The 16,030-nt window shown below is 40.2% G+C and overlaps 1 protein-coding gene across 3 annotated transcripts in view; it reads right to left on the bottom strand.

The window, feature by feature from the left end:
• Nucleotides 1–16,030, bottom strand: part of atrnl1a (attractin-like 1a) — a 250,418-nt gene that overhangs the window by 131,741 nt on the left and 102,647 nt on the right. For all 3 annotated transcript variants that reach the window (XM_065959689.1, XM_029278333.2, XM_065959690.1), the window contains 2 exons: nucleotides 10,315–10,367; nucleotides 393–487 (listed from right to left, as the gene is read on the bottom strand). In XM_065959689.1, coding sequence (XP_065815761.1) covers nucleotides 393–487; nucleotides 10,315–10,367 — 148 coding nt within the window. The remainder of the gene's footprint in view (nucleotides 1–392; nucleotides 488–10,314; nucleotides 10,368–16,030) is intronic.

Genomic DNA, 16,030 nt, shown 5'->3' with positions numbered 1-16,030 from the left:
AAAAAAATAAAAACCTTTTAGAAAAGGCTGCCTAGGACCGCTCATTCTGCAAATACTGTAACGAGGAAATGATTATAAACAGACTTCATTGTAGCTGCTAAATCATTATAAAAGAATACAGCCCAACCAATGGAGGTGGTTAAAGAAAAGCAATGATTTACCCAGGTGTTAAAAAAACAGGGGGGAGAAATACTGTCACAGTAATAGAAAACAAAATATTAGTAACACGAACGTACAAAGAAAACTATGCATGAACCCTAAATAGTAAACAGTCAAAGGATGCTGAGTCACATTTTTCTGGAAATACATTCAGTGCACAACTAAAATTAACGTGCAGCAATATTCCATTTATCTGCCTCCCCACCATGTGTGCGACTGAGGATGTGTTTTACCTGTTCAGGTGTAGCCATAAAGTTGATGGCGGTGTAGTAGCGGTCGTCTTCCTGAAGCAAACTGAAGGTAAACTGGTAATCGATCAACAGGTTGTCTAGGAAATGTTAAGAGAGATAAAGAGCATAAGAAAGACAAAATGGAAAAATGACCTTAGCAGAGAAAACAAACCCAATATCATTTGATCGTTTCCTGTGGCGTCTTAACTAAAGTTATCTCATTTCATGTTAAACAAAGTGCCAACTGTGCAAAACTCTTGTTTACAAAGGCCCAACATTAATTCACCATTAAAGGCCACTTGTCGGCAGTGGAAGGAAAAGGCTTCCTTTTAATATGCTTAATTTTCATCTTCCTTGACTGAGTTCAAAACTAAGATGGAAATTAAGCTTCATGTAGTCAGAAAAGGATCTATAATCCTTGAAGCTTAACATAAACTCTAATTAGTATCAGAAAACCTAGATCCAAAACGTCTCATTTTGTGGGCTTGGCAGATCATATTTTGATTGACATCTCTTTTACTCCACCCTCCATGATGGCATGTGATAAATAGCATTAATTGTATGTATGAGCGTTTGTCCAGCTCAGAGGGGAGCACTAACTATGAAAAATGAAAGTCCAATGGGCAACTGAATGGTAAGTTCTAAAACTGCTTTTCTATCCTTGATCTAACCAGTTGTAACCATTTAATGTGATTGGTTGACACTTTTTGTTTTCCTGTTTTATGCTCAAAATAACAAAGCAGAAACTGAATGACAATTCTAACTATTTGGATTGAAACAGACTATCAATATTTTGGTAGCTAGCATTTACATAGAGACTTTATTAATTACAATAAAGGTTTGGTTTTCTTTGGGATTTTCCATTAGCCACAAATACACGGGCATCTGTGCTCATTTTCCACCAAAAGTCCAAAACAGTTGAATGATCCGTTGGACTACATGTTTAAGTGATAGTGCGGTTCTTTTGTGGGGGGGGGGGGGGGGGGGGGGGGGGGGGGGGGGGGGTTGTTGATTTGGTTCATTTAGCCATCCCACTTATTTTCTCCCTAAGAGTGCCCTTTATTCTAGCTCATCTTTTTGACAGCACCATCAAGAAGAGACAGATTGACCGGAGTTTAAACATTGGAGCAGCTGACCTTGTGTCAATATTTAATTAGAGGAATACGGCTATAGTGGTGGAGTTTAAGTCATAGATCTCAATCAGTGACAAAGCACACAAGGTGAGGATATGTGTGTATGATCTCACGCACACGTGTACTTTATCACCATGAAAGCGAGCGCTGACACTGAGGACGCTGTGTTCTTAAACAACCATCAGCCCAATCAACAGAACATGAGTGAGGGTCTAAATAATCATGTTCTCTCAGAGATTTAATCATTTTTGATAGCGCCTCCTATGGAGTGTGGGGAAGCAGCTCTTTGTCAGCGGGACAATGGCCGAGGTATAGATAGACGGGATCATGGTGATTGAACATCTGGATAGACAGCAGGAGCCATGTTGGGTCACCTTGTCTGCCTCCTTGATGGAGGAGGTAACGGAGCGGGGGGGAAGGGGGGAACATGGATGAGGAGAGGAGAGAAAAGAGGGAATAAGAAGCAAAAGCAGCTCTGTGGTTATGAGAGGATAAACGTGTGACAGGATATATTTTAAGTTAATCAGCATGACTCCAGAGTGCTAGCCCTTCGGGGTAATCCAGGTGTGTGTGCATGTGTGAGTCTAAAAGTGAGTGTACAGTGTATGCATACAAGAGCAGCTCAGGTCAAAACAGACTCATGCTGGCAACACTTTATTAATGCATTGGTCCCATTTTCATAGTTTTTGCCATACGTCCAACCAGTTATGTTAACCCACCAAATACCATAACTAATTCTACAAGCCAAGTTAAAACATCATTATAACAATTATTTAATGAAATCACTGGTCACAAACTCAAAGTCAAAGATTTTAACAATAAGTCAAGGTGACCCTTTTTCACTCACCAAGTGACAGTTCAATGTTTAGCTTTCACTAAACATTTGTAAAGGGATAATCCAAAGAAGTCTCCTCTTTTTTTGTTGATGCATTGTTGTAAACAAAGCATTGACCGAAAACCATGTAACGTGCTGTGATAGACACAGAAGGGTTATAGAAAGTACAGTGTGAAGCCAGACAGAGTTTGGCAGAGCAGAGTCTGTTGGCTGCTCGGATAATATCTATTTCAGTGATGACTGCTGGTTAAGCCGGTAAACCTCTTTGGAAAAGATGGTTGTAACGTTCTGTTAGAAATAGAACACTAGTTTTGGCAGGGACAGCCTTAGAATCACATTATAACAATGGCAGAGGGCTTTGTGGTCAATGACCATTAGCCAGCGGTAATGGCTGATGGTATCATCCATTGCATCAACCCAACATAAATTGATTTGGGAGAGAGCAAATTTTGAAAGCTGCAAGTAGAGCTGTCTAACGCTACCTCATTAGCTGACCCTTATAATAATACATTCAATGCATGGGATAATGGTGACGTGACTTGATATTAAGTGGAAATATTCTGATATTCAGTCAACAGCTGCATGTTTTCAAAATCTCTGATACATGCAAGTCTTACAGGTTACACATGTAGCTCAGGGAGGCCTATATAGGAGTGTGGTGTACTGCTGAACTCACTAAGAAAGTTAAAACAATATTATGAAAAATCATATTTGACTCTTAAGAAGAAAAGGATGGTTACAGCAATAGACTGGCAGCTTATTCGTGGTAATAGATCTATAGCACCTCCATCCATTATCGAAACCACCTCGACCTGCTCGGGGTCGCAGGTCGAGGTGCTGGAGCTGATCACAGCTGTCATTGGGCGAGAGGCAGGGTACACCCTAGACTGGTCACCAGTCAATCACAAATCTTTCACTTAGAGTGGCAAATCAACATAATGGGCATGTCTTTGGACAGTGGGAGGAAGCCACAGTGCCCAGAGGTAACCCATACAGCCAACTCCACACAGAAATGCCCCGTCTGACGGTGGATTCAAATTAGGAATCTTCTTGCTCTGAGGCGACAGCACTGTCCACTGCACCACCGTGAAAGCCTCCATTTCAACTAATCATCCAAAATGATATCTCTTTTAAGCTCTTCAAAGAAGCCGTTCAGTCGTCGAGCTGGATGAGGACTGTGGTTTCGGTAGGAGGACAGTCACACATATCAGAAACTGTACGAGTGTTCCTGGAAAAAAAAATAAAAGGACGGTTCAAGTAAGTCTATTACTGTAGTCACCAAGTGGCACTATTCAGCTGAGACACTGTAGGATCGTTTCAACTTAGAGAAAAAAGAGTTTAGTGTCATGATATGAAGAGAGAGAAAGAGATGTTTAGTTATCACCTTCCTTTCAGCTGTACAGTCCTGGGGCGTCACCAAGACGAAAGCGAATTACGTTTGACAAACAGTCTTGTTTTGTTCAGACTTCATGGCAACTTAGCCCGAACAGCAGATATCATCAGATCAAAGACAATAATTTTTCTTAACATCTCTTCCAACCCTCCCTCCCTTCCAGGCAGATCTGCACTGCTGCTGCTCAGTTGTTTATCCCAAAAGGGTCGTAAGTACAACTTCAGAGTATTTCAAGTTTTTTATACATCTTAAAGGGGATAGAGACTAGTATGTGTGTACATCTAGAATATGTTTGTGACATATCTCTCTGTGTACACGTCTGTACACTTGCATGCCTTTAACTTTAGTTCTACACATCTACCTGTCTGTGTCTATGTATTTTAGATTGTTTACATGATTGTATGTGTCTACGTGGTTAACCAAATAAGTGCAGCATGAAAAAGCTTAAATGCGTTACCGTGCAATTTCTTTGCTGTTGATTTCAAGGCTGTTGGGAGCAACAGCATCAGCAAGGTTTAAAAGTTCACCTCAGCTAATTATGGCTCCCATCTGAGACATTTGAAAGCAGTTTCTCTTAGACAATCTCAATCACAGGCACTAGAATTATCACCCTGGTTGAATCAAATCAAGTAGTCAGTAAAGGTTTTAACGACCCCCAAAATATATGGAACAGAAATAGTCCATGTCAATGTCTCAGGTTCACAGACGGGTGATTTTATTACCATAATAAATGATATAAACTGAATAAGCCCGTATGAGACAAAACACTGTGATGGGAAATGAGAAGGCAGAATGGAAAGCCCTCATCCGTAACCTAATCTGATATTCCAGTCGTCAACTTTGGATAGAAATCCCCCAACAAGCGTGAACTCACCTACAATGTCAGTTTGTCACAATCTCTCGCTGAGGTTTCATTTAATGCTTGTTAACAACTCGTTATTTCCCATTTGCAACACCTGCCTGACGGAACGCAGGCCAAACACTGCAGCATCACCTCGCTGAGAGAACAGCTTAAAGCAAGGGAGGTAAACACGAGGACAACACTGCTCCACTGTCCGACCTGACTGGTCAATGTGTAGAGACTGACTGCTGACTGAAGGCCTTGGAGTTGAGAGGGGATAGCTGAGAGAGATTGTAAATGCACTCATTAGTAAATATTCATTTATAGAGATTAATTAATAGCTAAATAGCTATGCTAATGGCTGATGGTTTCCAGGATCACAAATCTGCCAAGTATTTCTCTTCTTTTGTTCTCCATTTGACTTTTATACTACTCAAGACTATGAACAGAGACCACAACTATTCTGATACAAAAAAGTTGCCAACTACTTCTGTAGCCATCTGCATTTGTTTATCAGATTATACATCAAGTGATTGCTGTCTGAATTAGCTTCACTTGTACTTGTACAACATACAAGTATGTGTTTCTCTATACTTTTCCCATTCAATGAACAAAAACAGAGAAAGCGTGTTCCTTGAAATCAAAAGCTCACAAAAAAAGTTAAAAACAAGACAAATTTGAATCTTTTTTTTAAACTTACAACATTATGTATCTAAAGCAAGAACAACAACCTCTGCTCAAGTCAATGTAGTCAAGGGTTTCCTCTTTAACCCTTTTTGAAAAGCATAGTAAAGATGAGTTAGTTAATTAGTGATAACATACTGTAGCACCAAAGTTACAGATTGCATTGTTTATATGATTTTGTTTTTTCTTGTGAATCTCTTTTAAAAGCCAATGGACACACGTCTTTTATCCAGTGGTTGTGTGCAATCCCGATGTGTCACATATTAACACGGATTGCAACTAATTTTGAAACTTATGCAATCTGATCTTTAATCAATCAGAATATTTAATAGTCTACCAGGGCAATCGTTCACTTGCAAAAGAGCTTTTTGGCCTGATAGGACCAATTATTCCGAGCTGGATAGGCGTCCAGACATAGTGCCTGTCAGCAAACGTTGAGTCATCCTGGACTGATGCCAGATCGTGGTCTAATGAACGGCCTGAGGCCAGCAGTGTTGTTGACTACTGATCACTGCCATGAGACCACTTTGAGGTTTGAACTGGCCCCAAAATTCTCTAGCTTGGATTGTATTTGACTTTGAAATAATTTTACTCTTAGAAGATGAATTTCAATAATATCTAGAAGCAATCACGGATATGACCAATAAATCTGCATCTATTTCCTCTATTTTTTTGTACATGGGGCCGTTACTCAGCGCCATTTTGACGAGTCCTTTACTAATTGGTGTTTTAATTGTGAGGCTGTCAGTAAATATTGGAGCCACTGTTGTTCGGCCTGACTAAGCTTTCCCAGCATGCCTTAAGGCAGCAAGCAGTGCTGAGAGTGGACCGACTGGTGTTAGCCGGTAATTCAGCTGACTGCTGGTCTCTCAAGTGGACGTGGTGGAACACTTGGTGGCCGTCCCTAATTAGACATCCCTTGTAGCTGACTGTGATGGGAGATGACAGTGGTTCATTAAAGCGTTGTCCTGGTGATGCCTGCTCATAAATGCTAGCCTGACTGCGGGCCAAACTCATTAAACAGCAAAGTTGCTTTTCATCAATTGACTGGTGGTTCAATATGACAGCGCTAACTGAACCAAAGCACCGCTCTCTGCACTTTATCCCCGAGTGAGATGAGGAATGCTGCAGTCAAAGCGGGATGCTCAAATATCTCGTCTGATGAAACTGTTCTCCAACATGGATTACTGTTCCTTCATGACAAGTTGTGGTTGTTTTTTTTGCTCTTTTGCAGTATGTTACGAAGAAACATATTACAATTACAACATGTAGCGATCAAATGAGATAAAGATGGGATTTGTATTCTATTCTACCATGCAGCAAAAACTATTTTTGCACTCCATGGTTCTCTCACACCTCAGCTACTGTGTCACTTCATTGTCACATGCCAAGTCCATCCGTCACAAAACTTTTAGGGAGGTTACATCGTGCAAAAACAAATATTGGACAAACAGCCTATATGGTCCAACCATTGACATGTCCTGAGAGACCTAACAATCCTAGGCTTTGACAACTAAATTGTCTTTGCAAAGGCCAATCTTATGTGCAAGGGTTTACATGGCCAGGCTCTTTGGGTTCTCTGTGACATGGTGCAAGCCTTACAGGCCCTTGGATCTTTAACCAGGAATGCCACAGCCAGGAACTGTAAAGTACCATGCTGGAGGGCCTCCTTTGGCCAGACATCCTTGAGTTCAAAGGGAGCTAAACTGTGGAATATAAATCCTAATGAAATTAAGAAAACAAGAGTTGCCAGAATTTCAATCATGACATTGAAGGAGTTTCTAAAAAAAAAAAAAATCACTTAATAAGAGATAAGACCGACAGCTAGTTTTCTACAACACTAACAGATTAGAATATTGTTGTATTGTAAACCACCTTATGTGGATAGGTTGGGTAATCATTTTTGAACCCAGCGATGAGCAATTTTAAATGGAAAGAGATAACATCTGAGTTGAGCAAGAAGCAATATTGAGCAGAGCAGACTAGGGCAGCTTTGGGTGGGGGAGCAGTAAGTGGGCATTGTGCATAACATCTCAAAGCTCCATTTCTGCTCCCATGCACTTACAAAATCTTGAAATCCAAAGCTTGTTTTGTTTTGCTTCTTCAAGACGTGTTGATTAAAAATACAGATAAAACCAACATCAGCTTTTTAAGTGTCTGGAATCTCACCGCGGAGGATCTGAAGTATCGTAAAGTTTTCTCAGCCTATAGCATACAACCTCTTACTCTGAAATGAAAGATCAAGGAAAAGCAAAACTCAACTGCTACTGTTCCTTCAAACACACATAACACTAGACAGTGTGTAACTACTTCACTACTACTTACTACTTCAGATCAAACCATCTGATGACAAAGGGCAGACAGAGAAGCAGAGAGGAGGAAAATGTAAAACCTCTACTATGAATCCAGCCATTGGTAGTCATCTACACATATTCATAAGTAAGAGATATTTGAGTGACCAGCATGAGATTGATTTAGAAAATCCACTGCCTTCCAAATATGTGAAGAATTAAGCTATGTTCTGAGCTTAAAGGAGACCTGGGCATTTTTTCCTCAGTTTTCTGTTGGATTCTGTGTGGGTGGAGGGCCCTAAATATGGGGCACAGCTTACATATAAAGTGTATTTCATTTCATTTTGCAGTTTTGCCCTACATGTCCATAAGATAATACTGAAAGAATAAACTCTACACATCCCAGATAATCTCACTGCAGTCAGCTGTTTGGTAGCTTTTCAACATCTAAACTTAGTGAAGATTCCTCAAACTTCTCCTGTAATTCTCCTGAAATCTTCATCGAGAAGAGATCTGCCTCTCGTATAATCTGTGTGTATATTTAAATGGCAAGAGATAAAGCTTCACTTATCTGCACCTTCCTTCCAATGACATTTAAGCATAATGTTGACCTAAATCACTTTGCTGGCTAAGCACGTGGAAATGGGCAGCTTTAAAATCACTACTTCAACCATAATACCACCCTGCATGTGTGTGCGTGTCCGTTCATGCGTGTGCCTCTGAGCGTGCTTGCTCTTAATCAAACAAAGCTAACCCCATTTCGTATGTACAGCAGAGACGATAATGACACATTAATGACAGACCATAATGTGGGAAAATACATCGGCAAATGACTGGATTAGCTGCAGCCATGGCGATATGCTGGACACGTGTACTTACAGTTAAAAAGCTATTCAATCCATGTCTTGACTGTATGCATTTACATCATCAAAAGCCCTTAACAATACTGGATGAGGACATTGCATTGGTGCCATCTAGTGCCTTCAAACCTCAGTTTTCAATCCAACAGGTAGAAATCTTACCAACAATGAAATTACCAATAAAATGATCAACTGTATCTCAAATGCGACTAACTATGGAGGATATCACATACGCAAAACTGTATTTCTTGTTTGCATAAAAAGCTGGTTATTGATGTCCTCTTATTTTAGTTGAATTGTTGCAGACCATGAATATAGTAAAGATGATGTCTTCTCAGTGGGTCAGTTTGAATTCTTGAATCTGGGTTTTGAAAGGAACATGCTATAATTGGCACTTTAATAAGACAAGTTTTGCTGGCATGAAGGTGAACCCACGCTGAATCAAATTCTTGAACAGCATTTGTTTCTGTGATCAAAGGCATATTTTAGGTGACCGAGGAGTCTGTGGCATGACTCCTCTGATTGCTCTACCCTTTCTAGCCTCCCTCATTGAAACAATAATAGCCCCACTCAAGGTAGAGGGCTTTTGACATTGACAGGACTTACATTTTTATTCCAGTGGGTTATAATGTTTAAACTGATGATGGCAATTCAGAAACTGAATGCGTGTGTTTTGTGTGTGTTTGTTTCAAAGTGAGAGAGAGAGAGAGAGAGAACAAGAGAGATAGACAGAGAGAGAGACAGAGAGAGAGCGAGAGAGAGAGCCACCAAACATCTGTTTGGACTGCAGCATTCCTCCTTCGTCTGGTCTTGGAAAAGGAAAACCAGCAATTTGTTGTAAATGAGATAAGTCAACTTGAACCCTGAAAGCATCTGGAAACTCACAAACAAAGACCTTGAAAATAATATGCTCTCTTTCCCCCTTGATATCCCTTTTCTCTCCAAAAAGAATACAATCTTTGTAAGAATCAGTGACACAAAGTTGTTATTATTCTAATGCTTATTGTGTCATGTTTTACACCAGTATATATTATATCTATGACTGCTTGAATGAACTTCTAATCATCCTGTCTTTTATCTTTTTTCATGTTTACATGGAAAACTCCAGTTATTCCTGTATCCATGATCCTGAGAGTGTGAAATATGTTTTTATGTACATTCAATTAGGACCATCTGTGTGTTGAGTAACTCCTGGCATGTTGCAAACACTCAGTGCTCTGCCAAAACAGAGATTAATATGCTGCTTTGTGTTCATACCCTCCTCAGAGCTCATGAAATGCGCTGAAAATTGACATCTTCAGTGTTTTGGTTTCAGAAATATGAGCTGAAATATATGGGTTGGCAACACAATGGGCTGAGGGGGCATCAGCAGAGAAAGAAAAGGTTGTTGATTTTTTTGGTTTTCAAGAGTTAGATTTTTTTCCCCATCTTAGTTATCAATGTCACAAACATTATTAAAATGACTTGAGCCCTGTTGTCTGTAAAAGAGAAAACCACACAAACATGAACTTCTTGCGTGACTGTTAGATATGGAAGAGACAGAAATTGAGTAAAGTATAATGTCATTAGTGTAACAATGCTAAATTGCTCTGTTATTCCTTGTTGCTGATCATACAGCCAACTTGTTCCAAATCACCAGATATCCTTTTGTGCAGCGAAAGTGACACTTGCTTCAACTATGAATTGGTGTCAAGTTAAATGCAGTTAGCCTTCACCTTAAGTCAGGACAGCCAGCAGGGTTAGTGCACGCTGTCCTTGCACCTTACTTCCCTCTGTACAACCCAGAACACACATTGTTATGGCATCAAGGAGTGGACTCTGGCTCTAAATTGCACGTCTGTTTGTGAGTATATGAAGGAGGCAGGTGTAGCTGAGGCATGGTACTTACAATAGCATGTTCCTCTGAGGGGGTTGCCAAGGTAACGGTTCTCTGAGTCACATCTGGAAAAACACAAGATAGCGGCGAAAGTTGAGGAGGGAAAAAGAAAGAAGAAAGAGCGAGAATAAATGTATTAGCATTCAACAAAGACTGAGTTTTTGCAAAGATGGATTTCACTGTTATAGAGAGTGTGCGTGTGTGTTTGTTTGTTTTTGTGTGTGTGTGTGTGTGTGTGTGTGTGTGTGTCAGGTGGGTCCTTGCTAAAGGTATTGTCTTCCCCCTGCTCCTTGTGTAGTGATTTCCCTTGACAGTCCTGTCTAGCCATAGCTGCTCTCCGTTTTTCCAGCACCTAACCCGCTTCACACACACAAACACACACACATTCACACGAACAGAAAAGCTTCATGCTTATGCCGAAACGGTTATCCAAACAAACACACCCACACACAACACACACACACACACACACACAGCAACACAACAATCAACCCTGATTGCTAACACAGGAGGACATCTTGTTTTGTTTTTATCCCCAACACTAGACTGTAACGGATCATCAAAAATGTAAACCAAAGGGCATCCAGAAATCATATGAGAGGTCCTTACAGTGTCATATTTTAAAGCCGTGGGCTGTGTTTGATGTTAAATGAGTATTGAGCTTGTAAGAAGAAGTAACGACTTCCAAAGACATACGGCAAAAATATATATATAATATTTAAAACAGTGACCACACTGTCTGTAAAAAAACTCGTCATACCACCTCTGTAGCACAATCCCTTTCTCTAATGAGTGACCTTTTGTTGTACCTCGCTCCAAAACGATATTTGTTTTGTGAATATATATTAAAATAAAATATCTGCACTGAGTCAAACGATGATGTTATTTTGATTTCTCTCTAATAACACACCATAACATAACGTACACCTTGTTTAGTGTATTCTTTTGTTTCGTAGTAGTTTCAAGCTTTTTTAAATCCAACATATGGAAATTAATTTTTCCTTGGAGTGACATTAATCAGTGCTGCTCAGTGGAAAACAAAATCGGAATTGACAACGGACAGAGTAAGACACCATGCCAATTAAGTTCAAACACGGTTATCAATGCATTTTTATGAAGAAAGAATAAAGCACTGTGAATTGAAACTGTCAGGCCCTGTCAGTCACTGCTTTCAAATGTCAAGCTATTCAGTGTACAATCACATGTCATTTTAATATTTTACTCTTTCTTTCTGTTACTCGTTCTGACCACATCGAGGCTGCTTGTCTAAAGAGACATACGTTTGTTGATGGACAGTAATTGGCTGTGCGGAAAGTTGTGACCTTTACGCTAAGAGAAAGTCTCTAATGACCAGAAAGCTCTGCAGCAACATAAGGAGGTTAAAAAAAAAAAATAATAATCTTTTTTTTTTCTCAGAAAACAAAAAAAAAATATGTAATGCTGCTTTCAAAATGAATAATGGGATTTTCACGGCTTCTAAAAGGCCCAGTGGTCCAAGAACATAAGGGCACTTGTGGAAAATGTTCATTTCAACAGTAATCTGAGGGAATTAAAGAACAATAACCGAGTGAAAGGTTCTTTTTTTTTTTTTTTCCATATTCATCTTGAAATTATGTTCATGCTGTTGAGACCATTAAAGTGTCAAGATGGCTGACGTGAACCTGCAGGAGTTCAGACCACAGATAAGAAAATTGTTGGCTGGCAGAAGGGAACAAAAGATTAAACATTGAACTTCTGCTGCAAGCTGGACAGAAAAGAAATATTATAAAATGTGATAAGAGGAGGGAATATTATAATGTCAAGACTTTGAACATGCCGTTAAAGAGGGTTTGCATTGCCCTGATGGAGTCATATTAATCTTGTTTCTTTCTGTGTTTTTGTGTGCATGTTTTTTTTTTTTTTATAACTTTCATCTGGAAGTCTTTTAAAAAGAAAAACAATGACGGTGTTTACTGACATTTGATCAAACCCTAATGGTGTCATAGAGGTAAAAAGACAACAGGCTGCTTATTAAACCTGTACATGTATGCAGGCTTTAGACAAAAGTTTATAAAATAAATGCTATAAATCAACCAAAGCACCCTGAAAAACCACACATCCACAGTTTACAGGGGTCGGACAGGATTATTCAAAAAGTCAAAGCAAAACACTCGAGGAGAGAAAAGAGATGAACAAATAGAAAATAGGAACAAGTGGAGTAAAACATGAGGGCAGATGAGGTTTACAGCCAGGTTGCTTGTGAATTCTCGTGGAGTGCTTCAGCGGGTCACAGAGCACTGTGTCGGATGCTGAATATTTCATCCTTCTATAAACCCTGACCAAGGACAGGGCCCTTAAACAACGACTGCCTCATGCAGCTTCCAGCCTGAATCAGGGGTTTAGAGCAACAATAAAAGAAATAAAGAAGGAGCAGGCTACTTCTGGTCTGATAGTAGCACCTGGATAGCTTAAAGAGACAAATATGTTCCACTAAATCACTATCTCCGCCAAAAACCTTTGCCTATATCTGCTTTTATTTTTTTCAAATTTGCATTAATTTTTTGGCAATAAATTCCTGGTTATTAAAACCAAAGGCAGATACTTGGTTAAGTCATGTGCTGTTCAATTACTTATTTCCGTTTATAACACCGCTGTGTAAAATACTTGCTTCCGATTGGCCAATTAGGGATAGAAACGGTCTGCCATCCATTAATAGCACTCTGTTGTTTATAAGAACTAACCGTTGCTAAGAAACAGAGACAGTTGCTACAGACGCGGCTCTACAGTACTCATCTTGTAGGACTAACTGTAATCACGTATAACCTCGTTTAGATGTCAGGTAAGTTTGTCAGCGGTGTGTAACTGAGGGGGAAAAAATAAGAAAGGAGACTAAAAAAGCAGAGTAAAGGCTAAAAGGTTTAAAAACTGTAAGCTCTGACGGAGAATTCTACAAAACTGAAGATGGCACATGAAGTAAAGTGAAAAAAAATCAGCATACGGGATATGACTGTTAATTTCTGTTGTCCTGTTCACCTTGTCTTACTTCACCATCAGAGTTTGTGTCTTGTTAATGTGAGTATGATTAACTATATTAGCCGATTTTAAAGTCACAATATGTTTAGACTTGTGCTTCTGTGCCCACTGAAGATCTCCATGTAACTGCACTGTCAGACACACCCACTTCTGTTGCTTCTCCCCCTCACATGCAGAGGTCAGACTCTACAATCTTTTGCCTGTTACGATTGTCCCAGTGTTACATTAGACAACCACGGGGTGGCTATGGCTCAGTTTGTAGAGTCGTTGTCTCTCAACCTCAACGTGAAGGTTGATGGTTCGATCCCCAGCTCCTGCAGCAACATGTCCGATGTGTCCTCGGGCGAGACACTTAACCCCAAATTGCGCCTTCTGCTTCGTCGGCGGTGCCGTGTATGAATGGGATTAGTTACTTCTGATGGTCTCACTATATAGCAGCCTCTGCCACCAGTGTGTGAATGGGTAGGTTTGACATGCGGTGTGAAAGTGCTTTGTGTAGTTAGAAGACCAGAGAACCGCTATACAAGCTCAAATCCATTTACCATTATTACTGACTTGACCAACAGACATGACAGACACGGTGATACCTGACTTATCATCACGACCGATGTGATAACGTTGGAAGCAAGAGGGGCTGGGATAGACGACTCCCGGAAAGAAGACTGTTAATATAAGAAAAGCTGCTGTTGCCAGAGCGTAAAAAAACTTTTCCTCTGTCTAATAGTCCCACTCCGCCCGTCCATGTTGATACACTCATGTTCTAAAGGCATTTTTTGAAATCACAGGGTAGCTGGATTTAAGATACAACTCTGAGGTTGAGTTACTGTCAGCATCATGATGTTACCATTTTTTCTAACAAAACTAAACAGAGTTTATCTTTTAAATGTTTGTGTGTCAAAGCATGATAGCTTAATCAATTTGTGGGCAGCAGTAGTTCAGTCTGTAGGGACTTGGGTTAGGAATCGGAGGGTCACCGGTTCAAGTGCCGGCACAGACCAAGTCCGGAAATCGGTCTGGTAGCTGGAGAAGTGCCAGTCCACTTCCTGAGCACTGCCAAGGTGCCCTTAAGCAAGGCACCCAACCCCCCCCACCAGCTCAGGAGCGCCCACTGTGGGCAGCTCCCTCACTCTGAGACCTCTCCATTGGTGCATGTCTATAGGACCCTGTTTGTGCATGTGTGTGTATTTCAGCCTATGTTTGTGTAACATGTTAACTAGACAGAGTGTAAAAACGAATTTCCCCTCACGAGATCAATAAATTATTAATTATTATTAAACAAAACTGCAAACCACAGTGTAGTACTGGGTAACGTGTTCTTTTAAAACATCATGAACACACACTGTAGCTCCTAGTACTCAATCACACATACACACACACACACACACACCATCCTGCAGCCTAAGTGTTCACAAAAGGACCAAAACCTAATCTGCCGACAAAAATAATCACTTACAAATGCGTCTCTTTTTGGAGTCACACATTGCAATAGACTGAAAAAAATCAGGAGTAGGAAAATGAAAAGAAGAAAGAAAATGGAAATAAAAAAAGACAAAAAAAAGAGGAGTGATGCCTTATAGAAGTAAAGAAGTGAAGTGCAAGAAAGAGGATGAAAGAGGCTTATCAAAGGAACACTTTTGGATCCAGAGAGGGGCGACGTGGAGAGCGAGCGGCGTCATCTCCAGAGGGGTCTGTGAGTTTAAAAGCTTTGCAGTCCCTTCCAGCAGGCTGCCACAAAGGAGCGCAATGAGCACTAAGCCTATTTCAGCAGAAGAAGATTTAATGTGATGCATGTGGCGTCAGATTTTATTGCCAAGAGCCCAGCATGGTGCCAAATGCCACCCTTTAAAATATTATATATCAGATGTCTTAATCATTATAGGTTTTTTTTTCTTGGATCTGAATAATTTTTTTTATTAATTTCACACAAAATCTGTCTCTACCCCCCTGAAGAAGGGGTTAGACATCAGCTCAAGCTTTTGATAAAATAGCTAGAAACCAGAACTATTCTTACTCAGTGCTTCTTACAATAGAACTCCGCTAATAACCACATCAACTATTGTACATGTAACCATGACGACAGCCTGTTATGCCTCTACACTAACCCCAAACTCTTAATTTACAAACAAACAGGTATTTTCAGATCTACGCACAGTACAGACAGAAATTCGGGACGCTTTGTTGCAGAAATGATCGCAATTCTTACAAAATGTTATCTTGAGGCTGATTTTGGGCCCAACAAAGGCTTTCCCGTTCATGTTAAAGTGAAGAGCAACATAAAGAGATGTCAGATGACCAGGCTTCAGAGAGCTACGTTTGATGGTGAGGTGTGCCATTTGCTCTCTTGGGACGCTAAAGTCATGGACAGATAGCTCCTACAAAAAGGGGACGGACACTTAAGCTGCTTACAACGGTCTAATGGGACCGAGATAACGGCCACACAGGACAGGGCTGAATCACCACTTAGCGCACTCTGACTCGGCTACAGGTGCAAAGATGAACACACGCATGAACACATACGGGTGACATATTTTGCACTGTTGCTGTGAAGGTCAACAAACTGGAGATTACAGTACGTCATGTAGGATCCTTGTCAGGTAATGAATTTCATAATGGTTATTAATGTCACTCTTGTGTAGCTTTTTCCCTTCCTCTTTTGTTTCTCTTCATGCTTTTTGATATTGCCCCACTTTGTTTGATAGTCTTCCTGATGTCTTTG

This window comes from Labrus bergylta, chromosome 10 (genome assembly GCF_963930695.1).
Source record: "Labrus bergylta chromosome 10, fLabBer1.1, whole genome shotgun sequence".
In the NCBI taxonomy this organism is placed as follows: Eukaryota; Metazoa; Chordata; class Actinopteri; order Labriformes; family Labridae; genus Labrus; species Labrus bergylta.
This window is presented reverse-complemented; position numbering and strand designations above follow the sequence as displayed.